At 38.9% G+C, this 26,706-nt stretch overlaps 2 protein-coding genes across 2 annotated transcripts; both read right to left on the bottom strand.

Annotated features, from left to right (window-relative positions):
- Positions 1–46: 46 nt before the first annotated feature.
- On the bottom strand, positions 47–8,944 carry LOC125239919 (serine hydrolase-like protein 2). The gene is made up of 6 exons (XM_048147692.1): positions 8,772–8,944; positions 8,142–8,303; positions 5,577–5,684; positions 2,385–2,553; positions 1,490–1,597; positions 47–493 (listed from the first exon to the last, which is right to left on the bottom strand). The coding sequence occupies exons 1-6, from the start codon at positions 8,938–8,940 to the stop codon at positions 193–195; spliced, it is 1,017 nt and encodes a 338-aa protein (XP_048003649.1). The 5' UTR covers positions 8,941–8,944; the 3' UTR covers positions 47–192.
- A 4,373-nt stretch (positions 8,945–13,317) lies between these two features.
- LOC125240145 (homeobox protein notochord-like) lies at positions 13,318–23,680 on the bottom strand. The gene is made up of 4 exons (XM_048147992.1): positions 23,362–23,680; positions 18,374–18,440; positions 15,338–15,479; positions 13,318–13,959 (listed from the first exon to the last, which is right to left on the bottom strand). The coding sequence occupies exons 1-4, from the start codon at positions 23,678–23,680 to the stop codon at positions 13,843–13,845; spliced, it is 645 nt and encodes a 214-aa protein (XP_048003949.1). The 3' UTR covers positions 13,318–13,842.
- Positions 23,681–26,706: the final 3,026 nt, after the last annotated feature.

Here is a 26,706-nt window from a genome sequence, read left to right on the forward strand (position 1 = left end):
AATGCTTCGTCACGTGATATTTAATTGCAACAACACAAAAATTATGAACACTCAAGGGCCTGAGACATATTTAAAATTACAGGCAAGAATCAACTCCAGTACAAAATTTGACACGCTCGGCCCCTATACAAATATAATATTTGTTTCTTCTATCTAAATTAAGTTCTGTGGAGCCACCCCTACTTATATCATCTACAGTTTAGACTTCTCAAAATTCTTATCCAAAAACTGACAAAAATCTTTAACAAATCTCTCAGGATTAGTAAAATGAACATCATGCCCGCCCTCTACCGTCAAAACAGTAAAATTCTCCAAACTCTTCTCTAAATCACTGATCAACTTTAATGTCTCTTCTTTCCCATTGGCGTAGCCACCCTGCCATTGTTGCGCGGCGATTAATAAGGTGGGGGTGGGGGAGTAGAATAGCTGGTAGTAGTAGGAGGGGGGGTAATTAGGGGGTGGGAGGCAGAGGAGACGGCGGTCCCAGGTTAACCTGAAAAAAGGAGCTTATACAATCATACATACATACAATCACGCCTGTATCCCATAAAGGGGTAGGCAGAGCACATGAAACTACTAAAGCTTCAGTGCCACTCTTGGCAAATAAGGGGTTGAAAGAAAACGAAACTGTGACATTGCAGTGACAGGTTGCCAGCCTCTCGCCTACGCCACGATTTAACCCATATCCCACAGTCGCCTTCTACGACACCCACGGGAAGAAAGGGGGTGTTAATATGCAACCTTTCCAGAACTAAATACCTAAGGAAATTTTAAATAATACAGATTAAAAAATACTTTTAAATTAAACGAATAATTCTAAGTATTATTTATATAAATAACAAACACACTTTTATAATTTTAGTGTATAAAACAATAGAGTATTTTACTAAAATATCTGTTTATGATACTGACAGTTGATGAATGACAGTTGTGGCAAAAATGTCTCATATAAAAGACCTCGTGCTTCGTGCTTTTACGTTCTCTCTAATGCTAAAAAGTCTGAGCGACAGGACAACTCATCTCTTGTAGGTTGGTAGCTCAAATTGTATCCATTAAAACTAATACGATAATTTCAATATTTAAATTTTCAATATTTGTAGTACCACTAAGTAAGGCAATGATAAGGGTGTTAGCCGCGTAAGTTAAGAAGAGAAGAGATAGAGACGAAGAGACAATCACGCTTACTCATAGAGGTCCTCTCCCACTTTAACCATATTCCTAGAGAGCGCGAGCTCCGCTTGAGACTCGGTGAAGCCACGCGCTTTCATCACTGCGTCCAGAGAGAGAGAGAAAGAGAGAGAGAGAGAGAGAGAGAGAGAGCACTTACTCATAAAGGTCCTCTCCCACTTTAACCATATTCCTAGAGAGCGCGAGCTCCGCTTGAGACTCGGTGAAGCCACGCGCTTTCATCACTGCGTCCAGAGCGAGCGAGAGAGAGAGAGAGAGAGAGAGAGAGAGAGAGAGAGAGAGAGCCAGAGAGAGGACTTACTCATAGAGGTCCTCTCCCACTTTAACCATATTTCGAGACAGGGCGAGTTCCGCTTGAGACTCGGTGAAGCCACGCGCTTTCATCACTGCGTCCAGAGCGCGCTGCTTACTGCAAGAAAATATATACATAAACTCACGCCTGCATTCCCAAAAAGGGTAGACAGAGCACATGAAACTGCTCAGTGCCACTTAAAAGGGGTTGAAAGAAAACAAAATTGTGATCTCAGGCCGGCAACAGACAGTCCTACAATGGATAATCTGAAAAAATCATAATCTTACAAAAATCAGATCGAGTGCACGGAGTTCCTTACAATTTCGCGACTGTCTACACACACTCTTGTTTTTTTAAGATTATGAATTTTCAGATTGATCTGACAGATTGCATACAAGTCTTTTTTTTTTAAAACTGTGTGTGGCGTGCCTTACAGTGACTGGTTGCTAGCCTATCGCCAACGACTTATTTGAACTCATATCGCATAGTCGACATCTACGACACCCATGGGAGAAAAGGGTGGTGATTTCCTTTGACTGAAAACACCGTGCCCGAGACATCTAGAATATCTAGATACGGTAAATCTTACCATTATGCAAGCTATATGCATTTTACATACATACATACAATCACGCCTGTATCCCATAAAGGGGTAGGCAGAGCACATGAAACTACTAAAGCTTCAGGGCCACTCTTGGCAAATAAGGGGTTAAAAGAAAACGAAACTGTGGCATTGCAGTGACAGGTTGCCAGCCTCTCGCCTACGCCACAATTTAACTCATATCCCATAGTCGCCTTCTACGACACCCACGGGAAGAAAGGGGGTGGTGAAATTCTTAACCCGTCACCACACAGGCTTCATATGCTTTTTAACCACCAATATATAAGTACTATAAAGAATTACCTGTAAACTCTCTTCTGAGCGAACGTGTGGTAGTTGTCATAGTACTTCTGGTGGAAGGCAGCGAAGTACTCCTGAGGGTCTTGTACTTGTAGACGGGTTATGGCTGGCCCCGGGTCTAGGAGAATCAGCTTCGTTATCCGGTGAGGGTACACCGCGTTGAAGAATAAACCTCGAACATATCAAATAAATGTGTTATTTTTAACCCCCGACGCAAAAACGACATCCCGGGGAGCGGAGGGACATCCCGGGGAGCGGAGGGACATCCCGGGGAGGGGAGGGACATCCCGGGGAGCGGAGGGACATCCCGGGGAGGGGAGGGACATCCCGGGGAGCGGAGGGACATCCCGGGGAGGGGAGGGACATCCCGGGGAGCGGAGGGACATCCCGGGGAGAGTTTGACGTGTCTGCCTGCCTGCGTGCTTCAATCCTCACGCACACACGTGAGTCACGACTTCATTTAGTGTTTATTTGAACTACAGCTGCATATTAGAGGATCTATGCATATATCGGAGAAGTAACAGTTATTTAGAGATAAAATATCACATTCATCGTGAATAAATGGAACGCCATAAAATTGTGACTCATGTTATTGCGTATTGACCCTCCGAGTGACACACAGCATTTTTCACTTCACCAACGTATAAATTCCTATTTTGAATTAGCCGGAATTACTGTAAACAAAGGTGTGGCCGGTGCTACAGAAAATTTGCATCTTTCGAGGTATTAAAATTGCCGATATTTTACAAGTTTATTAATAATCTTTACTTATTCCATTACACAAATAATGACTCTGTTCGATGGAAAATAAATTTCAACACAAAACGTTTGGTATATTTATTGAAATTAAAAAGCCGTTTGTGTCGGATAGTTTGTTTATTGCACTGGCATCACTGTGGAAATGTACCTGGGCGACCAAGTAGCGGGCCGCTAAACATTATTTTTCAGCAACTTTCGAGACTATGTGGTAGTGAATTTTAATGGCTAATTAAAACCGTCTTTAAATACAGTCGGTTCATCTTTACTTGCCCTATCATGTAAACAAACGAAACGTCAAATATGATCAAAGACAATTACTAGTAATTAGAAATGTCGATAAAATGATGTATTACCGATAATTTGTAAATTAACGCTGCTAACGTCATCAGGCCCCGTAGCCGAATGGCATTTCACCGACGCCAAACGAAAGCGATACGCCGCTGGCTCTGTCGCGCCAATACGCAAGCGCGATAGAGATAGATATCTACTAGCGCTCCGTTTCGTGAGCGTTTCGTGAGCGATTGTGCCATTCGGCTAGCCACCCTGAGGATTTTCAATTTTACGTCACACAATATCCATGTAAAAACCAAAATTTAACTAGGTTTCGTCACATTTGCAACAATCCTATGGAAAAGGCTAGTACAGTATTCATTTTATAGTACCTAACATTAACATTAATACAACAAAAAATATACTGATAGTAAAATATTTATTGTAAAGAGGTAGGAAATAAAACGTAAAGAAGTCGGTTAATAAATCTGATAAATTATTGTAATTAATATCAACGCACTTTTCCCAAGCTATACAAACATCGTCATCAAACGCTAATATCGATAGTTCATAACGATAAGTTGTCATCCCAACATTACGACTCATAGACAATTAGACTTCGTAATGTCAGGAGTTTTTGATGTCATCCGTTCGTAATTACAATTATTGATGAAAATCGTTTTAGAAATGATATTTTTCAGTGGTTTTTTGATTGATTACACTACTTTGTGAGTTTATTTAAGTGTATAATACATTTTTAGTGATGGTTAATGTGCAATTCCAGAGAAAAGTGAGATAATGTTTTCCAGCAGTGTTTGTGTACATGATTGGACAAGTATAGTTGAACTGAGTGTACGATGGTGCATAATAAGGCGGTTATAAATTTAATTATTGGTTTTGTAAGTATCTGATATGACAGAACTTCGTAAATTTTGGACCGATTTTTATTTTGACTTGCATGTCATGGGATCATAACATAATATAACAGTCATGGTGTTCGATCTATTCACGATTTTAAGTGTGTTGAGTGATCGTTAATAACTGGTTAAAAGTTATTTGTTCTTCTGTCGGCCCTTACTTTAAGAACCCCTGACTTGAGCTGCACGTGTTACTTTGACAGTGACAGCAGTTTGTTTACGTTTGTTCCGTTCAATTCGTAATGGGAATATAGGCTATAGGCTATTAAAATATTCAGGGTTCGAGGATATATATGAATGGATATATATCAAGATATATCCGATATATATCGGATATATATCAAGATATATCCGATATATATCGGATATATATCCAGCGGGGTTCGACGATATATATCAATGGATATAAATATCCGATATTTATCATTTGTTTATAAATATTGCAATACAAAAATGGTTTTAAAAAATGTAACATTGTTAAAAATATAGTTTTTTTATGTTTGTTACTGTTAAATGTTATGTTTTTTAGTAGAATTTTCCTTATCTAAAGTTGTATTCATAAATAGTGCAACAAAATAATAATATGCCTTCCATACAAACTGGATATTATATCAAAGTTGATCGATATATATCATAAATACCTATCCGATATTTTGTTATTATAAATATCGGATATTTTCGAACCCTGAAAATATTGGGATCTTTCACTTGCATGGGTCTCAAAATTACAACGAGCGTTTTAATACTTTTTTCTACTCCCGTGTCGTTATTCGTCATTTACCGTGTCGTGCATAGATCGTTAAAACCCTACACGGCAGATGCCCGCCCCCGGCCGGCGCCCCGCGCACCCACACATACGATATAGCTCTTAAAGCATTGTTAGGTAGCCGTTAAGGGATATAGCGGGCCGCGGGGCGCCGGCGGGGGCGGGCGGCGGCGCGGGGGAGTGCGAGCGACAGGGTGAGTGCAGAAACATTGCAGAGGACCAGTCAAAATACTTATAGGAAACAGTGCTTGTGCGAAAAACTATTCAAAAGTAAGTGCATGGTCGTAGAAAAAGTATTGTATGCAACAGTGTTTAACTGAGTCAAAAAATACTCGTGGCGTCTTAATAACAATTTTCGGCTTCGCCTCAAATTGTTACCCACGCCACTCGTCTTTTTTGACCTCCTTTAAACGCCTGTTGCATAAAATACTATTAATAACAACTTTGCCTTCTTGTGAAACAAAGTTATAATTTCTTTTTTACCTCCCTCACACCCCATGGAGTGTCCCACAAAGATGAACTCCTTCCAGCGTAGATGCCACACTGCTACTTGTAAAGCGCCCACATAGTTCAGTCTCGTCGGTACTAATCCTATAGAAATAACAAATAACTTGGATTACATAAACACAAAATACACATATTTTTTGAGGAATACTCTCCTCAAAGGGATAAGTTCGCCTTTGTGCTGTATTCTTTTCTTGTACAATAAACTGTTTGTTTTTAACCGACTTCAAAAAAGGAGGAGGTTCTCAATTAGACTGAATGTTTTTATTTTTTATTTATTTTTTTATTTTTTTTTGTATCTCCGAGAATCGTGGACCGATTTTCAAAATTTTTTTTTTGATCGAACGGGTCGCGATGGTCCCATTGGCACCAAGTCAGGGTCTGATGATGGGATCTTGGAGAAATCGAGGGAACTCTTCAAATGTTATAGGCACATGTAATGTTTTTAGTGTATTTTTCAAAGGTACACCAGTATTTACGCCTGACGGTAGTAATTTTATGTGGCTGAGCTGATGATGGAAGGTCAACTCCTCAATGGTTAGGAGTTAAAGGATAATTCTTTCACTACTGTACATATATTCGGACTGATACATATAATATCACTAGGAACCACTAAAAATCAACAAATAAATTAACTTTTTAACAAAAAATAAAACCGCCTTCAAAAATAAGCGCGTTACAAAACACGGAGAAACTAAAAAGCAAAAAATAATAAACCTTTGAATTCAGATTTCTTATCGTATTGCAATAATCTAAACATCCAAATTATAAACAAATCAATTATTTTTGGAGTCGGTACCAGCCTGTGTATGGTTGGGTGGGGCAAACAGGCAATAGCAAGGCGACGAACAGGTCTGGTACCGACTACAAAAATAATTGATTTGTTTATAATTTGGATGTTTAGATTATTGCAATACGATAAGAAATCTGAATTCAAAGGTTTATTATTTTTTGCTTTTTAGTTTCTCCGTGTTTTGTAACGCGCTTATTTTTGAAGGCGGTTTTATTTTTCTTACTTACTAGCTTTGTTCTTAGGAAAATACTTTTCCCCTCACTAGCTCGGAAACACGTGTTTTGTCTTTTAATACCAGCGGGTAAAAACGCATTTTATCCACTAGTGGGTAAAGTAATTTGACCTTGAATAAAGTCAAATTAACTGCTTTAAAATTGATAAAAGTAGGTGAATCTAGTAATTAAGATGATTTACCACCTGTGGAACTACTGGAAGCAGTGATAAGCGCATTTTTTTGCGTTGTAGTTTCCTCGCTATAGTGAGGGGAAAAGTTTTGTGTTACACTCGGGTGCAAATGTATTTTACTTCTCGTGTGTTAAAAAACTCGCAAGTTCGGGATTCTATTCTCGAACCACTCGCTTCGCTCGTTGTTCAACTATAGAATCCTTTCTCTTGCTCGTTTTTCAATTCCACACTCGGCATTAAAATACAACTTTGCCCCCTTGTATAACAAATAACTATTATTTATATTTATAAAAACTAGTCATAACAGAGTAAACAGATCATAGCTTTATTTGACGTTCATATGCGCATAGTACAGTGAACCAATTGGAACTGGCCACTGTAGAACTATGTCATAGTGACGTTATAAATCAGATTGTAAGAAATCTTCTACTGCTTGTCATTTTGACATGGTTGTAGAGTGGCCTAGGGTTCCAATTGGTTGACTGTACCTAATATGCCTACTTGAAAAATATTTGTTTCGTTTTCACAATTAGGTTGCTGGGCTTCTTCTGAAATACAGGTCAAAATCCTGATTCTTACAGTAACAATCTTTTATTTTTCTGAACTTAAGTAACTATATTTATTAAATATTAAATTAAACACAAAACCATATAAACTAGTAATACCTAAAACAATAACATGAAAACTAAACTAAACCTATGAATAAAATTAAATCTATAAAAAAAACTAAATAACAAACTAAACTGACTGAAAAAAAAAAACTAAAAATAGACTGGACAATTATATTAGAACTTTGAAGAGTGCAAAATAAACACAAGTGCAGTGATATACACGCATCAGCTCGAAGAGCTGCTAGTGTATCAAATAAATAATAATAATAAATAATAAATAAAGTAACTGTTTGTAATGACAAATTTTCCATACAAGTGGAATGGTACATTACGAAGTACGAAGTGTCTTTTTTACGCACTAGTGCGAGAAGAGATTCATTATGTCAGTTCGAAACTCCGGAGGGCCACCTGTACCACAGCTCGGACACTGGCGATCAAATATATGAAAGAGGCGCGTTCCTAGCACACATTCTAAGCTCGTGTAGGTGAACGCGTACCATGCTTGTATGAGTGAAATATGACAGGTCGACTGTTCGCGTTTTTGACAGGCGGTAACTGTGAGGTAACCGAGCGGGGGTGTGCGGTACTTTCAGCGGGGAGCGGGAGTGGCTATACTGTACGATAGTACTCTTTATTATACTGTGCCTGTACTGAGAAAAGTCGTACGATAAACGTGGAAATCAGGGTTTTCAATATTTTTTTTAAAACCTTTCTAGTGCAACTGGGAAGACTCACCTGGAGGGAAAGGATCAGAACGGCCATGCCCCGGCAGATCAAAAGCCACGTAATGATATGTGTCCGGCAACAACTGTAGAAGTGGCTCGAAGGTGGCAGCACTGTCCTGCCGTCCATGTACTAATAGCACCGGAGGACCTGTCTCGTTGCCCCAAGATATCACTGTAATACCATATGATGTATTAAAAAGGGTTTAACATATTGTTGATCTTTTAAAAAATATATAACACTTCTTTTAGCCACAAAAGACACCTTAAATATTTTGATACCAAAGAATACAACAATTGTTAATTTTTTCTGTTAAATATTGTTGCTAAGTTTGGGCATTCTTTTTCAAATTACTTAGTTTCCGTATATGAGTACACTTTTTGCTTTTTTTTTGTCGAATAAGAAGAGACATAAATAAAACAAATGATTTGATTTTTTTCTTCACAACTATGTCAATGTCAGTGTGGTTTATAAGTTAGTTTGCAGTTGTGTTACGCTTAAAATTATTGTAAACACTATTTTGTAAGCCACATAATATGTATTACTACTTGTAAGTATTTGTAGTATGTATTCCAAACTTATAAAATTCATAAATAAGCCTTTTACAATGTACAAAAGTATTATAAAAATGAGATAACTTACTTGCCATTTTTCCCCATGGTGCTTCGATTGTCCACTCTTTTAAAACTTTCATAGCTTTACCTTTTAAGCAAATCAATATCCTGGTTGAATTTTGCTTTGTTTTATCGTGAATATGTTTATTATCTTGATTAAAAGGTGTAATAAAATCAAAATAAAGTTTAAAGGTCATTTGACGTGCATCTGACTTTGACAGATGACACGAAGAGTGACATTAGTGACACTATAAATTACGTTCAAAAATCATACATTTTCTTCCACACTTCTCCCTATTTACCAGAATATTCAGAGAAGAGCAATTTTGGCACAAAAAAAAATGGCGCAAAATTCAATTTTTCTATGGGAATTAAACCTTCGGCCTCACATTTCCAATAAATTTTTAAGTCGATGATTCCGCTGACGTCAAGGTTGAGGAAGGTACCCGTTTTATGAAGAAAACTGGCTGCTGAGCCCTAAATTTTTCAAATATGCCTCCTTTTTAAGCGCCATGATTTGCTTGACCGTCTATAGCTTGTTTGGTTTTTATTTTATTTTATTGAAATTAGGGCAAAATTAGGGTTAAAAGAAACAGGTTTTATTTAAAAGATCTTATTTAATGAATGACCAAAAATGTACATTTTCTTACTGAATACTATACACTCGAGCTTCCCAATCAAATTGTCACAATTTGCAGATCAACAGAGACTTCTTATTTAAGTACTATTAACTGGCCGAGGTGTGTATCTGTGTACGTCTACTGTTTTCACCATAGAGGAATAAGTAAGGGAAGAGTTGTAACTCCATACATCAGTAAATGCAAGTTATTTGTAGTGCCATCTAGCGTCATTCACGCGTAAATCACGCGTCAGCTAGCGTAAATTATCAGTACTGCTACTTGTCAATAGATGTCGCGACGAACGAAGAGTTTAATGCTCACCAATTTTTAGCTAAAATTACAATAGTATTAATCGGTATTCTGTTTTCAATTGCCTCTGCTTGTAATATAAGTTATAAACTGTTCTAATATTACAATTTTGGCAGACGATACACTGTTGACTGATAATTTACGCTATTTGACGCGTGCTTGACGCTAGATGTCACTACAAATAACCCGAATTTACTGATGTATGGAGTTCTTTTCTCACTTATTCCTCTATGATGTAAGTACTGTTTTCACTGACGTAGCCGGATAGAGCGGCCATTTTGTTCCGATTTCCGACCAGACGACAGTGGTGACAATTTGATTGTATTTTTGACTAGTATACATTACTAATACATATAACTATGACTGTATTAAATAAGATATGGGTTTGCTGACACTTCAACCGGCGGTGGCACAGATAATGTCAGAGAGCCACTACGAAACACTAAAATTCTAGCTCACTGGTCCCACCGCGAGCTAGTAAACTATGAACTATCGGCTATAAAAACGAACAAAAGATAATCACTCCCGTGTAAATAAAAGAGACACGGCGATGTTTATAGTTACTCACCCAGCGGTGAGCTATTAATGTCGCCGTGTCTCTTTTATTTGCACGGGAGTGCTTATCTGTTGATCGTTTTTATAGCCGATAGCTCATAGCCTCGCGGTGGGACCAGTGCCTTAGGTTTTGAACAAAACATTAAGAAAATTTGTATGGCGTTAATGAAGGGCGAAATTTTAAAGCGCTCTCCACACTCGCGCACGTATCGCAGCGCGATGCCGCGAACGCGAGTGTGGATTCGGTACGCAGAAAGAATCTACACTCGCCTTCGCGGCATCGCGCGCTAGTGTGCAGGGCGCTTAAGAGAGCCAAGATTTGGATCGTCTATATAATTATAATATTATACCTTAAGGCCAATCCAGATTGAGCAATTTCATCAATTTCAAAAAATCTGATCAAATTGACAATTTAATTGCTTGTTGTGCACTCATCTACTAATATTATAAATGGGAAAGTGTGTGGTCTGTTTGTTTGCCCGTCTTTCACGGCGAAACGGAGCGACGAATTGACGAAATTATTTAAATGGAGATAGTTGAAGGGATGGAAAGTGACATGGGCTACTTTTTGTCTTTCTAAGGGTCCCCCCACATCTAGCGTCTCGCGAGCGTCGCGTCGGGCCAACTGTATAGGCAAAGGCCGCGTCGACGCGGCGTCTTTTTCCATACAGTTGGCCCGACGCGACGCTCGCGAGACGCTAGATGTGGCCACCCTAAGTGCGTTTTCACACTATCCGATCCGATATCGGATGCCGGAAGGATTTCTAAGGCAAGAATCCACGATGGCGGCTTAAATGTAGGGGATATCGGTCCTACATCCGATATCGGATCGGATAATGTGAAAACGCACTAACGCGAGCGATGCCGCGGGCGAAAGCTAATAGTGGCATATGAAATGGGCTCGCCGATCCCAGTTTCTCGATTGCGATCTAGCTTCATGCCCAGGAGGGTGGGGGGGGGGGTGGGGGGGGTCACGTGGATGCCCCCATGCCCCCCCTGTATCCGCGCATGATTCGCCTTCGTTCGACCCAGTGTGCTCAATTTTAGACGTTGATAGTTTATCAGTTTTATCACCTTATTAACCACATTGTCTTAGTGCGTTTTCACATTATCCGATCCGATATCGGATGTCGGACCGATATCCCATACATTACAGACGCCATCTTGGATTTTTTCTATTGAAATCTTTCCGACATCCGATATCAGATCGGATAATGTGAAAACGGCCTTATTGTAATAAACCAAATGTAAACTACTTATATGTATCTTACCTACGTTACATTTCATAAAATTAAACAAATAATGTTCCATTAAATCGTCCATATCGAAAACACTTACTTATATTCTAAACACCTAGATTTTTCCATTATCCGTCGCCACTACACTATCACTTATAATAATAAATCACTTTGTAATCTCACATCGTATAAAGTTAATTTTGCACCAATGCATTGTATACATCATTTTTCCAGGTTGGTCCTAAAGAACCAATTAAGAGGACTAAGTGTGGAAAGAATCGTAACTCCATATATCAGTAAATGCAAGTTATTTGTAGTGACATCTAGCGTCATCCACGCTTCAACTAGCGTAAAATTATCAGTTATGACAATAGATGTCGCGATGACCAAAAAGTCTAATGCTCAACAATTTTTGGCTAATATTCCAATAGTATTAATCAATATACTGTTTTGAATTCTTTTTGCTTGTAATATAAGTTGTGAACTGTTTTAATATTACATTTTTGGCAGACGCAACACTGTTGGCACCTAGTGTCGAGTAGTGGTACTGATAATTTAGGCTTTGACGCGTGATTGACGCTAGATGTCACTACAAATAGGATCACTATTATCTGGCAGAAACTTTTTACGCATATATTTGATTCGTATAACAGTTCTTGGCAGAAGTCACGTTTGGTAGAAACACCTTACGCAGAATATGCTTTGACATAAATCATTTCGCAGATTTTTGTAATACCGAATCGTTTGTTGTCATAATGTTGATGAGCATAATAGTCTTCTAGTCGAACAATACTTTTGCAGATAATATTTGTGCATAATATTTAAGCGGCATAAAGTTGCAATTTGCTATTTGATAGCGAGTTGGATGTGTTGGGGATGCAAGATACCTAACACTCCTCCTCGCTTCGCTCGTCGTCGTACCTAACGGTGATTCTGGGGCAGTTTTCTTTTTTTGATAGCGTGTAATAATTCTGCTAATGTAATATTATGCTATTATAAGATTATTATGGTACATACAATTATGCTAAATCAAAATCGACCAAAGTAATGTTCTGTAAAACTAAATTCTGCCAAATGTGTCTTATGCGTGGTAGTAATACTGCCAACTAAGTTTTCTGCAAAATTGCCATTCGACTAAAAGTGTTTCTGCGAAACATGTTATGCGAAGTGTGTTTCGGACTAAATTTTTTCTGCCAGATGAGGGTAACCCTACAAATAACTTGTATTTACTGACGTATGGAATTACAACTCTTCCCTTACTTATTCCTCTACGTTTCTATAGATACGAGATAAGACATCTGAACTTTGGTGTCCAAAGTCCAATGGTATGGTTCTTGTCTTGTATCTCTATACGTTAGAAATCTTCATCTCATTCAGGTCTGTGTCTCTGCAACACGGCTAGTCTCTTCTGCACGATCCAGGTCATCCAGGTGATACTTGTCTCCTAGTCTTTACAAACTTGAAGTTACGACCAGTGGCCCGTTTCTCGAAAGGTACAAGCCTTGTATTACAAGTGTGTTTCTATGACAACCCATACGATTTGACAGTTCGCGCACTTATAATACAAGGCTTGTACCTTTCGAGAAACGGGTCCCTGATCCTCCCATAAAATCTGTTCAGTTTTTTTTTTCTATACATTGGCCGTTGCGTCCCCATTTATCCAAGATTGCAGATCCAATCCTTTGATTACTACTTTAGCTTTTAATGCTTCTTATGCAGCATTTGCAGTGTTTTTAGAGTTACAGATCTTCACTGCGTCACCTCCAGGTGGTCGTATCAATACTTTGATCCTAGTCCTTTCAGCGGCTACTTCTGGAAGTTCCAGGCTTATTCTTTTTTCCATGTTTAGGTTTTGTTGGTTTTCGCATCCTTATCTATCTCCTTGAGGTCTGTGTCTCTGGAGCATAGTTAGTCTCTGCTGCATCACTTCCAGGTGATGCTTATATTAAATACTTAGGTCCTATTCCCTTCAGTGGCTACTTCTGGACGTTCCAGGCTTATTCTTTTTTCCATAAATGTTTAGGTTCTGTTGGTTTTTGCGTCTCTATCTATCCTAAGTTAGGTCCAATCGTTTGATTTTACAATAGTAGCTCTAAAGTTACAGATTTTCATCTCCTTCAGGTCTGTATCTTTGCAGCACGGCTAATCGCTGCTGTGTCCCTTCCAGGAGTTCCAGGTGATGATACCTGGGTCCTAGTTTTTGGGAATTTGAAGTTCCAGCTTGATCCTTTCTTCTAATTATAAAGTCTTTTCAGTTTCTGCTTTGGCCTTTGCGTCCCCATTTATCCAAGATTGCAGGTCCCTTTGATCCCTTACTTTGCTTGCTTGCTTTGTTGCTTTTGATGCTTCTCCTGCAGCATTTCTAGTATTTTTAGAGTTACAGGTCTTCATCTCCTTCAGGTCTGTGTCTCTGCAATACGGCTAACCGCTGCTGCGTGACCTCCAGGTGATGCTTGCGCCATTTTATACGTCTGTTCTGGAACCACACCTTCACCTGGAACACAATAATAGTAAGGTGCATTCGGGTAATTCCGAATCACAGAAATGCTCGGGTAATTTCGAAAGGGGAATCTTGATATGATGGAAATAATGGTGGTTTTGATACGACTTTTGAAATTAGACGACTTTCGGAATTAAGTGCCTTACACATAGCTGGGCATTAACTCGTTAATCCGTTAATCGTTAATTAACGAAGTTAACATTTCGGTTAACGGATTAACTTTTAAGTTAACTTTAAAAAATGTTAACGGATTCGTTAACTTCCGTTAAATTTCATCGAGTCCGTTAATCGTTAATCCAGCACCCCAAGCGGCTCGCTGCGCCGCGAAAACCACGTCCTGACTGCTACTGTAAAAGCCCGTAGTACGGCAAAACCTAGGATTTATCGGTAAAAGCAGATCCGTCGGTTATAAACAGTCTAAAGACCAATTGGCGACTTTGGATCACTTATTCGAGATCTTCTAAATCTTATTAGACGTGCTATATCGATCACTAATCTGGGAATAGAGTGCAATGATCAGGCATGACATGACAGACAAATCGCGCAACCAAGTTATCGTGACCCACAGCATCGAGTTGTCGTCTCAAACCTCAATCTGAAGAACCGACGCACCACGATTGCGACCGCATGAATGACCCAATAATTACCGATCCGAAGTAAAACCTAGGATTTAGCTAACCAAGGGCGGTAAGAAGAGGCCCGAAGAGACCGTAATTATTACATTTCGGTTTTTTACCGATTGGCGTCACGTTTAATGGTTTTTGGTGGATACTTAGTAAATACAAATACATAATACGTACAGTGAAGTCCTATTTTTATGACGTGTTAACGGATTATCGATTAACTTTAACTTCCGTTAAATCTACCGAAATGTATCGCTTTAACGATTAACGAAGTTAACTTTTTAAGTAACGGATTAACGATTATCGAAGTTAACTATTTGATTAACGGTGCCCAGCTATGGCCTTATATTACGATACATGTGGAATTACATCCTGAGGAATGAGCGCTGGTGGCCTAGCGGTAAGAGCGTGGGACTTTCGATTCGCAGGTCGCGGGTTCCAACCCGGCTCGTATTAGCAATGAGCTTTTCTGAACTTATGTGCAAAATGTCATTTGCGAGTCGCTTTTCGGTGAAGGATAATATCGTGAGGAAACCTGACTAATACCAATAAGGCCTAGTTGCTAGTTGCCCTTCGGGTTGGAAGGTCAGATGGCAGTCGCTTTCGTAAAAACTAGTGCCTACGCCAAATCTTGGGATTAGTTGTCAAAGTGGACCCCAGGCTCCCATGAGCCGTGGCAAATGCCGGGATAATGGAAGGAGGATGATCCTGAGGAATGACGTGGCTAACAGGAAAGTATTCAGACTCACCTGTGCCTCTGTAAGTTGTAGTGCATGCGCCAGATATAGTCGCTCGGGGCCGACCATGTACTGCTGACGCTCAAATTCTGCTTCCAATCTCTCGAGCTGTTCCGGTGTGAAGATCGTTCTGATGCGTTTGCTTCGTCCGGAACTGAAACAATTTATTACATATTTAAATAGATATCATACACGAAAGAAAAAACGACAGGGCCCACTGGTAGCCGAGCCGGGAATCGAACCCGGGTCTTCAGCTTACGCGGCTAACGTCCTCACCACTAGACCACCCGCCCGCCGTGGTACCCGACGAAATTTCTCTAGTGTATGTTATCTCTGATAAGGCTAGGCGCCTTTTGACCAACTCTAAGGGCGAGCAATTAGTGCTTGCACCTCCTATACGAATCCTTTGCAGGATTACGATACCCGGACCCGGGGTTCGATTCCCGGCTCGGCCACCAGTGGGCCTTGTCGTTTTTTCTTTCGTGTATGATATCTATTTAAATTTATAATTTATATATAGTAGTGTGACTACTTGAAAAAAGAACAAATCGGAAAATATTCAATAAAATAATTTGATTTGTTCCCTAGCTGTAATTTATTACATGTTATAACTTCTAAATCAGCAGTTCTCGAAAAGTTTGTACAAAAATTAAGGAAAAGGTTAAATTTGTTTTTATTATTCCTATTTTTTTAACCAAGATTTTTTTGATGAATTGAGATTTTAGTAAGTTTTGCTTCTTAACACTTTAAGTTCTCGTGCTTTGTACACATATTTAAAGTCACATACAGGTCGAACGCGATTAATTAATCGATAATTAATAATGTTAATTAATCGCGTTCGACCTGTATGTGACTTTAAATAAGTTTTACTTCGTCATTAAGGTTCTCTAGTATCTATATTTTCTTAATTATAACAATTATCCTGTATATAATATATATATTGATCCTAGTCCTATCAGCGGCTACTTCTGGAAGTTCCAGGTTTATTATTTTTTATATTATATATATACTATATATCTTACGAAAGTCGACTTATATTACTAAATGTTGGTAACAAAATAAGATCAATTAAAATTTGCTGACGTGGCTATGAACAAAGTTGACGGGAACTGCTCAAATAAGAACCCAGCAAGAATTTGAAATATGTTTGAGTATCACGGGAGTTCTATTGTTCAAATTGCCTAAAATCTTTACAAGACTGAAATAGAGAGTTGCCCTGCCTCCATAGCTGGGCATTAACTCCTTAATCCGTTAATCGTTAATTAACGAAGTTAACATTTCGATTAACGCCGTGTCTTGCGTGGGCGACGGTCGCGCGACCGTCGCCGTCGCGTCGTCTACTTCCATATCGATAAGGGGTGATTTCGTATGCGTCGCATCGCCGTCGCGCGACCGTCGCCCACGCAAGCCACGGCGTAACGGTTTAACTTTTAAAAAATGTTAACGGACTCGTTAACTTCCGTTAAATTTCTCCGAGTCCGTTAACGATCTTCACTCATATTATTAAATTTGAACCCCCGTCTACCCGACCTACCCGTGACCTCGGACGTAATGTCATGTCCGAAACGTCGGGCTAAATATAAACGTAAGTTTTACGCGATTAAGTCCCGTTTTAATTTAATAAAACCATGACATTTCCATTAAGATAACACCCCTCTTAATTTTGGCGCTGGTTTACGGGACAGTCTGTACTGTATACAACGTATTTCCGGTATCACTCAAAACCTCAGACACCCCAACTGATTTTTATTTTTTTTAAACTCATCTAGAGTATTCATCTTTTAATCTGATGGGTACTTTTTAGGGTTCCGTAGTCAACTAGGAACCCTTAGGTATAGTTTCGCCATGTCTGTCTGTCCGTCCGTCCGTCCGTCCGTCCGTCCGCGGATAATCTCAGTAACCGTTAGCACTAGAAAGCTGAAATTTGGTACCAATATGTATATGAATCACGCCGACAAAGTGCTAAAATAAAAAATGGAAAAAAATGTTTTATTAGGGTACTCCCCCTACATGTAAAGTGGGGGCTGAATTTTTTTTTCATTCCAACCCTAACGTGTGATATATTGTTGGATAGGTATTTCAAAATGAATAAGGGTTTGCTAACATTGTTTTTTGATAATATTTATATTTTCGGAAATAATCGCTCCTAAAGGAAAAAAAAGTGCGTCCCCCCCCCTCTAATTTTTGAACCATATGTTTAAAAAATATGAAAAAAATCACAAAAGTAGAACTTTATAAAGACTTTCTAGGAAAATTGTTTTGAACTTGATAGGTTCAGTAGTTTTTGAGAAAAATACGGAAAACTACGGAACCCTACACTGAGCGTGGCCCGACACGCTCTTGGCCGGTTTTTTTAAATTGAATTTTCAATTTTCTGTACAACTCTACTTGACTTTTAGCTCTACACTCAATAAAATAATTGCTAACTACCATCATAAACCATTAAACTATTTATTTGTGTACGTTACTGCAACGACATAAGGTTTACCAATAGACAGCTAAGATGTCACTGTAAAACACTTTTCCCCTCATTAGCTCGGAAACACGTGTTTTGTCCTTTAATACCAGCGGGTAAAAACGCATTTTATCCACTAGTGGGTAAAGTACTTTGACCTTGAATAAAGTCAAATTAACTGCTTTAAAATTGATAAAAGTAGGTGAATCTAGTAATAGAGATGATTTACCACCTGTGGAACTACTGTAAGCAGTGATAAACGCATTTTTTTGCGTTGTAGTTTCCTCGCTATAGTGAGGGGAAAAGTTTTGTATTACACTCGGGTGCAAATGTATTTTACTTCTCGTGTGTTAAAATACAACTTTGCCCCCTTGTATAACAACAACATACAACATACAATCACGCCTGTATCCCATAAAGAGGTAGGCAGAGCACATGAAACTACTAAAGCTTCAGGGCCACTCTTGGCAAATAAGGGGTTAAAAGAAAACGAAACTGTGGCACTGCAGTGACAGGTTGCCAGCCTCTCGCCCACACCACAATTTAACCCTTGTATAACAAATAACTATTGTTCTGAATAAGCTAGACTTTACCTGCTACTACAGGAGAGGTGGCTGCGAGGGGGCTTCAACTGCGGCCTTGTCTCAGGCCGGGGGCTGTCTGCAACAAAGAGTCATATTATATAGTCGGGCTTAGCATGTAAGTGACCCTGCCATGTCGGAAGGATTTCAATGGAGCAAATCCAAGATGGCGCCTGTAATGTATGAGATATCGGTCCGACATCCGATATCGGATAATGTGAAGACGCACTAACATACAAAAAATTAATTATGTAAATGTATTTATACGTAATTTTATATCGGGTATTTTACCCTTGTTTTTAACCCCCGACGCAAAAACGACGGGGTGTTATAAGTTTGACGTGTCTGTCTATCTGTTTATCTGTCTGTCTGTGTGTGTGTCTGTCTGTGGCATCGTAGCTCCCGAACGGATGAACCGATTTAGATTTAGTTGTTTTTGTCTGATAGCTGAGTTAGTCGGGAGTGTTCTTAGTCATGTTTCATGAAAATCGGCCTCTATAGTACGGTCGGGGGTTTTTTCAAAATTTTAATTTTGTGGTTAGGTTATTTATCCCTAAAAACTTTATTGAAAATATCAAATCTAAATTCCAGAACCTCATAATCGAGTTTCGACGAGTTTTCACTACAGTGACAATAGGCTCTAGTTTCTTACTAGTCAAATCAGCTTCTTTTTAAGATAAGATAAGATAAAGATAAAATATCGTTTATTCAAGTAGGATTTTACAACCTCTTTCAAATCGTCAAAATTACATTAAAATAAATTAAAAAATAAATAACAAATTTACAGAAACAATATAACTTAACAACAAACCTATGAAATTTGCTTCTAACATATTTTTCCCCTCACTAGCTCGGAAACACGTGTTTTGTCCTTTAATACCAGCGGGTAAAAACGCATTTTATCCACTAATGGGTAAAGTAATTTGACCTTGAATAAAGTCAAATTAACTGCTTTAAAATTGATAAAAGTAGGTGAATCTAGTAATTAAGATGATTTACCACCTGTGGAACTACTTGAAGCAGGGAAGCACGCATTTTTTTGCGTTGTAGTTTCCTCGCCATAGTGAGGGGAAAAGTTTTGTGTTACACTCGGGTGCAAATGTATTTTACTTCTCGTGTGTTAAAAAACTCGCAAGTTCAGGATTCTATTCTCAAACCACTCGCTTCGCTCGTGGTTCAACTATAGACTCCTTTCACTTGCTCGTTTTTCAATTCCACACTTGGCGTTAAAATACAACTTTGCCCCCTTGTATAACAAATAACTAATAAATATTATCATTCATTAATTTCATTATGCACTCATTAAGTTTTAGTTATAGAAGGCCATGCATTTTTGTCATTGATATATTCTTGAACAGTGTAGTATGCTAAGAACTGTCAAAACGATTTGCTAATATGGAATTACTATGAAATGCTGAGGAGTGACGTCATGGTCAATTCATTTACTTATAACTTTCTCTTTGACTTGTTAAATAGAAATTATGTTAAAACATGACTACTGTCCATGTTTTTCTTCTAATTACTTATGCGGTGCTTTATTTCGTGCACTGCATAAAATAACTATTTTATTTTTCCCCTCACTAGCTCGGAAACACGTGTTTTGTCCTTTAATACCAGCGGGTAAAAACGCATTTTATCCACTAGTGGGTAAAGTAATTTGACCTTGAATAAAGTCAAATTAACTGCTTTAAAATTGATAAAAGTAGGTGAATCTAGTAATAAAGATAATTTACCACCTGTGGAACTACTGGAAGCAGTGATAAACGCATTTTTTACGTTGTAGTTTCCTCTCTATAGTGAGGGGAAAAGTTGTGTGTTACACTCGGGTGCAAATGTATTTTACTTCTCGTGTGTTAAAAAACTCGCAAGTTCAGGATTCTATTCTCGAACCACTCGCTTCGCTCGTGGTTCAACTATAGAATCCTTTCACTTGCTCGTTTTTCAATTCCGCACTCGGCGTTAAAATACAACTTTGCCCCCTTGTATAACAAATAACTATTATTTTAAGTACCTATAGGAAACCAGCCTATCGCCTGTTCAAGAAGGAGATATTGCCGCTGATCTTTTTTCTTGCTTTGGCTTTTACTTCCTGCCAATTTGCACAGGGTAAATTTGCGAATGTCAGTGTTGGCTTGGTGGTTCCGTAGTGTATACTGATGTGCCGAAGGAAAGTTTCCAAAATTCTGAAATTTTCACACAGGAAGACTTCGGAAACTTTCCATGCTTTGTATGGACAATTGTATGGATGGAAACTTTCCATTTCATAAATTTAAATTTTCTTTATTTTTCGTGAAAGTTTCGTGAATTTTTCAATAAATTTAAGATTATTTGGAAAGTTTCCGCAACTTGCACATCACTACCGTATAAACTTTCACACGTGACTTACACGTGATTAACAATATTACTTATCAACCCCATATGCATATAATTGTCAGTGTCAAGTGTCAATGTCACTGTGGTCAAAAGTCCATTAACATACTGGCGCGGTCGGTAGGATCAGTAAATAATAAAATAATAAATAAATAAATATTATAGGACATCCTTACACAGATTGACTGAGGCCCACGGTAAGCTCAAGAAGGCTTGTGTTGTGGGTACTCAGACAACGATATACATAATATATAATATATAAATACTTATATACATAGAAATTATCCATGACTCAGGAACAAATATCTGTGCTCATCACACAAATAAATGCCCTTACCGGGATTCGAACCCGGGACCGCGGCGCAGCAGGCAGGGTCACTACTGACTGCGCCAGACCGGTCGTCAGTAAGGACAAAAACATATATAACTCCGTATAGACAGATAAAGTCTAAGAAAAAAACGTATCTCAGTACCATATAGAAAAAGGTACGGTGGCCTAGATGGCATTACACTAGGGTACGCTGAGCTAGATGGCGCTAATATTAATATTTGACATTTTAAAACATATCACGCTAAGAATATGGGCCAAATTGTCAAAACTGAGGTTCAAAAGTTTTAAGCATGTGTCAAGAGAAGGCAGTCTATGCACTGTGATTACACATTTTACTTCGACAGTAACTCTCTATAATACTCGATCCTCTTTGGTACGGATATGGTACATTACGATACAAGTCCGAAAAAAAGGAAGTTCGGAGCAAGTGGCGATAAATTAAAACCCAATCGAAAGGAGTGTTTTAAATCGACGCGAGTTACGAAATTCCTTTTCGCACGTGTATCGTACGACGTCAGTACAGATGGTCCGTTATTTCTCAAACATGGTATGAAATGTAGCTACGGTCATTACGTTCGTTAAATGGACTTCAAAGTATCACGTTTGAAGGCCTAGGCCGGGAAGAACTCTATTTAGGGTTCCGTAGTCAACTAGGACTTTCTAGGAAAATTATTATGAAATTCTAGAAAAAAAAACACGGGAAACTACGGAACCCTACACTGAGCGTCACCCGACACGCTCTTGGCCGGTTTTTTAATACATAAAACAACGATAATATTTGTGTGATTTTATGTTTATGTTTTAAAATCGTAAAAAACAATCGCACTGTTCTAAGACTTAGACCAACTTAGACATAGACAATATGTAGGTATATACAGTGTGTTTTTTGTAAAACTATGCTATTTTGACATGTGCCATTATCTATTAAATTCTATGTTATTCTTTAAGAGGTCTTCCATTAAGGCACACCACAGACAGTCATAAAAATAAATAGAATATTGTATTTTTTTCTTCTCCTTGTTTTTAATTATTTAATATGTGATATATATATTGTTCTTTTTTTATTTTTAGTTCCACAGCGCCTTAGTTTTTAGGGTTCCGTAGTCAACTAGGAACCCTTATAGTTTCGCCATGTCTGTCTGTCCGTCCGTCCGTCCGTCCGTCCGTCCGTCCGCGGATAATCTCAGTAACCGTAAGCACTAGAAAGCTGAAATTTGGTACAAATATGTATATCAATCACGCGAACAAAGTGCAAAAATAAAAAATGGAAAAAAATGTTTTATTAGGGTACCCCCCCCCCATACATGTAAAGTGGGAGCAGATATTTTTTTTCATTCCAACCCCGACGTGTGATATATTGTTGGATAGGTATTTAAAAATGAATAAGGGTTTACTAAGATTGTTTTTTGATAATATTAATATTTTCGGAAATAACTGCTCCTAAAGGAAAAAAAAGTGCGTCCCCCCCTCTAACTTTTGAACCATATGTTTAAAAAATATGAAAAAAATCACAAAAGTAGAACTTTATAAAGACTTTCTAGGAAAATTGTTTTGAACTTGATAGGTTTAGTAGTTTTTGAGAAAAATACGAAAAACTACGGAACCCTACACTGAGCGTGGCCCGACACGCTCTTGGCCGGTTTTTTTATTGTTATGCGGCCAGTGTCCTGGGAACAATGCCTCGCGCAAAGTTACTAGGCCTATATGAGTAGACTGTAGGTTTTTTTTGGTTGCTTTATGTAGTTTTGTGTTAGTTTGTAAGTGTGCAATTGGTGTATTTTTGTAATTATATATGTTTGTTAAGATTATGTAACTAAGTAAATAATACTTGCTCATATATATTAAAAAAATGCATAATAAATAAAAATTCATAATCTTAAAAAAGATTTGTATGCAACCTGTCAGTAAAATCTGAAAAATCTGTCAGTTTGAACTGACAGGTTGCATACAAATCTTTTTTAAGATTATGAATTTTTAAGACTGTCTGTGGCGTGCCTTTTCAATTCCTTTATTAAGTATGAAATATAAACAAAGTAAATACTCCAATTTCGCACACTAAATGGGAGTTATAAAAAGGGGGGAGTTATGATCCCTAGGGAGTTACGATGTTTTTATTAATTTTTTATTTATCTTTTTACATAAGTTTTATATAGCAAGTGTATTGAAAAACATTGTGTGTAGGTAACTCGGGGCGCAATAATATTGCAAACTCGAGTGGCAACGGCAAGCCGTCGCGATTTAACAAGCTCTCGTTAACAATATTCAACTTTCCCGCCACGTTGCACTATTGATTGCTTACCTTGCCGCAGCCCCGCCGGCGCCATACTCCTACAGAACCCCTCATTGAGCCTCTGTATCTCCTGCCCAGCCCAATACCCCAGCTGTGGGCTCCTCAGCCGCTCCACACTCAAGTTCATAGCATCCTGTTCCGCTCCAGACAAACCCAAAATGGCCGCGATCGTAAAACTCTTCCCAGCCAAACTCGTCTTCCCTGTCAAATCCACTCCGAACTGACTATCTTCCTCGGTAGAAACTGGCGACGAACGATCAAAACCATCTTGGTACGACACTGCTAACAATTCCGTTAAGTTCGCCGGATACACTGACGGACGCTCCATTTTCAAACTATTCACATTTCAAATTTAGAACACTTCACATTTTTTTTTAATTAAGTCTAGTCTATTAAGTAACGACTGGCTGGCGAGACGCGTTTGCGGTTTATGATTAAAAGCGCATTTTAAAATTGGAAGGCGGGGCGGCGTCGATCGGTTTGGCGGGAAAAAAATGACATCGCATAGAGCGGTCAATTGAGGGTGCATGATTTGGGGGGTGGTGGGGGGAAATGGAGGGTTTTGATTGGGCGAGGCGGCGCGTGCGCGGAGGGGGCGGGGCCAGATTTAGGAGGGAGTGGCCCCGCAGTGATTTGCGGTCCCTGCAGCTTTTGATTGAGGCAGGGAGGGATTTGGGCCGATTTTGATATTACTTAATGATGTTTAATTATGATATAGCTGCGATACACCGTTAATTGTTTGTCTGGTAATTAATATGAAGACGCGCAAGCAGTAATCTGTCCCACCTTCGTGTTACCTAACTCTAGGCAGCCTAGACCTCCCGACCGCCATGTCTTGTCGTTTTTTAGTTAATACAAAACTAAAATCTAAAGTTAAAAATAAATGAATAACTTTCAATTTCCCCAAATCACGGTACATTGGCAGCGTGTCACGTTCTATGGCAATGACCTTTGGCCTTTCCTCCAGGATCCCAGGATTTCAACTCCAAACGACTCAAATATGCATTGCTACTACTATTAAAGTTATGCTGACATGGTGCCATGGAGATGGGAAAGCGCAGCCTCAGAGTATGCCGACATGGGACGTATGCCGTATACCTGTTTGCCACCGACGTGGTCCGTCCGTCCGTCCGTCCGTCTGTCTGTCTGTCTGTCTGTCTGTCTGTCTGTCTGTCTGTCTGTCTGTTTGTCTGTCTGTGTGTGTGTCTGTCTGTGGCATCGTAGCTCCCGAACGGATGAACCGATTTAGATTTAGCTTTAGATAAAGCTGAGTTAGTCGGGAGTGTTCTTAGCCAAGTTTCATGAAATTCGGTCTACTATGTCGCAGTCGGGGGTTTTTTCAAAATTTTAATTTCGTGGTTAGGTGATTTATCGCCACTCGTTTCGAACTTCTTTTTTTCCGCAGTTGTATCTTAATGTACTATATTCTGGCATCAAATTGTTGATATGATTAACATTTGATTTATGTTTAAATAGTTTTTTTTTTTCACCAAGTCCGTCCCTGCCCGTCTTGCCCCCTCCCCGTGAAACAATTTAATATCATAATCTGTGCGCCGATACTGCGGAGCTGCGAACTATGGAGGTGCCGCGAATCCAGGATCATTGGAGGAGGCATTATATACATGAAATTAAACTATGTAAACGGATTAAATCGCGTATAATGAATTTACAATTCATCCCGACGTTTCGAACACTTTACAGCGTTCATGGTCAACGGGTGACCGAGGAAAAAATTGGATTATGTGACGTTCTTGCCAATGTCACTTTTTCCTATTCGCAATTCTGGACAATCTGAAGTCTACGCAATTAGTATTTCACCTCATTCGCTATTGTGGACAGTAATTACTTGTGAACAGTGGCGATTCTTCCTGTTCGCAATTCTGCACATTCTGAATTGCACACAATAGGTATTTCACCTCATTCGCTTCTATGCACAGCCATTATTTCTGTACAGAAGCGATTCTTCCTGTTCGCAATTCTGCACAATCTAAGTTCCACACAATAGGTATCTATCCTCATTCGCGTTTGTGCACAGCCATTATTTGTGTACAGAATAGTTTCTTCCTATTCGCCATTCTACGCAATCCGAATTCGACGCAATAGGTATTTCACCTCATTCGTTATTGTGCACGGTCATTATTTGTATACAGTATAGTTTCTTCCTCTTCGCGATTCTACGCAATTCGAATTCCACACAATAGGTATTTCGCCTCATGCGCTATTGTGCACTGTCATTATTTGTGTACAGTATAGTTTCTTCCTATTCGCAATTCCACGCAATCTGAATTCGACCCATTAGTATTTCACCTCATTCGATTTTATGCACAGTCATTACTTGTGTAAATTAGCGATTCTTCCTGTTCACAATTCTACACAATCTCAGCTTCCTCAATCCCCACAAACACGCACAAATAGAAACGCAGAAATCTCGCTAACATGAGCGGAGTTTCGTTCTGATCTATTATCAGCAGTTCTACTTCATCAAATGTCACAGTGTGAACTATCATACCATGAAAAATACGAACGTTTTCCGAAAAATACGAAGGAAAAGCTTTTCGCACTACATCTGTAATTATTTAGTAAACATTGGCCTATAGTCAGCAAACGTTCGATTTTAACATTTTGTTTACAAGATATATACAGTGCGTATGACGGTAGTTAATATTAATAATGCTATATGGAGCTTTGCCTATGCTAGGGCGCCGTGGAAAGCACTTTCTGCGTTTCTATTTGTGCGTGTTTGAGGGGATTGAGGATGCTGAGATTGTGTAGAATTGCGAACAGGAAAAATCGCTAATTTACACAAGTAATGACTGTGCATAAAATCGAATGAGGTGAAATACTAATGGGTCGAATTCAGATTGCGTAGAATTGCGAATAGGAAGAAACTATACTGTACACAAATAATTACAGTGCACAATAGCGCATGAGGCGAAATACCTATTGTGTGGAATTCGAATTGCGTAGAATCGCGAAGAGGAAGAAACTGTACTGTATACAAATAATGACTGTGCACAATAACGAATGAGGTGAAATACCTATTGCGTCGAATTCGGATTGCGTAGAATTGCGAATAGGAAGAAACTATTCAGTACATAAATAATGGCTGTGCACAGACGCGAATGAGGCGAAATACCTATTGTGTAGAACTTAGATTGTGCAGAATTGCGAACAGGAAGAATCGCTACTGAACACAAATAATGGCTGTGCATAGAAGCGAATGAGGCGAAATACCTATTGTGTGCAATTCAGAATGTGCAGAATTGCGAACAGGAAGAATCGCCACTGTTCACAAGTAATTACTGTCCACAATAGCGAATGAGGTGAAATACTAATTGCGTAGACTTCAGATTG

The sequence above is a fragment of the Leguminivora glycinivorella genome, chromosome 26 (genome assembly GCF_023078275.1).
Source record: "Leguminivora glycinivorella isolate SPB_JAAS2020 chromosome 26, LegGlyc_1.1, whole genome shotgun sequence".
NCBI classification, from domain to species: Eukaryota; Metazoa; Arthropoda; class Insecta; order Lepidoptera; family Tortricidae; genus Leguminivora; species Leguminivora glycinivorella.

Coding starts and splice junctions, on each gene's coding strand:
- LOC125239919 (XM_048147692.1), bottom strand. CDS start 8,940: ATGACCTTTAAACTTTATTTTGATTTTATTACACCTTTTAATCAAGAT. Junction 2,554..5,576: donor CTCCATGGGGTGTGAGGGAG/GTAAAAAAGAAA, acceptor GATATGTTCGAG/GTTTATTCTTCAACGCGGTG. Junction 494..1,489: donor GTGGGAGAGGACCTCTATGA/GTAAGTCCTCTC, acceptor TCCTTTTTTCAG/GTTAACCTGGGACCGCCGTC.
- LOC125240145 (XM_048147992.1), bottom strand. CDS start 23,680: ATGGAGCGTCCGTCAGTGTATCCGGCGAACTTAACGGAATTGTTAGCA. Junction 15,480..18,373: donor CACCTCTCCTGTAGTAGCAG/GTAAAGTCTAGC, acceptor AAATTGTTTCAG/TTCCGGACGAAGCAAACGCA. Junction 13,960..15,337: donor TACAACTTACAGAGGCACAG/GTGAGTCTGAAT, acceptor ATTGTGTTCCAG/GTGAAGGTGTGGTTCCAGAA.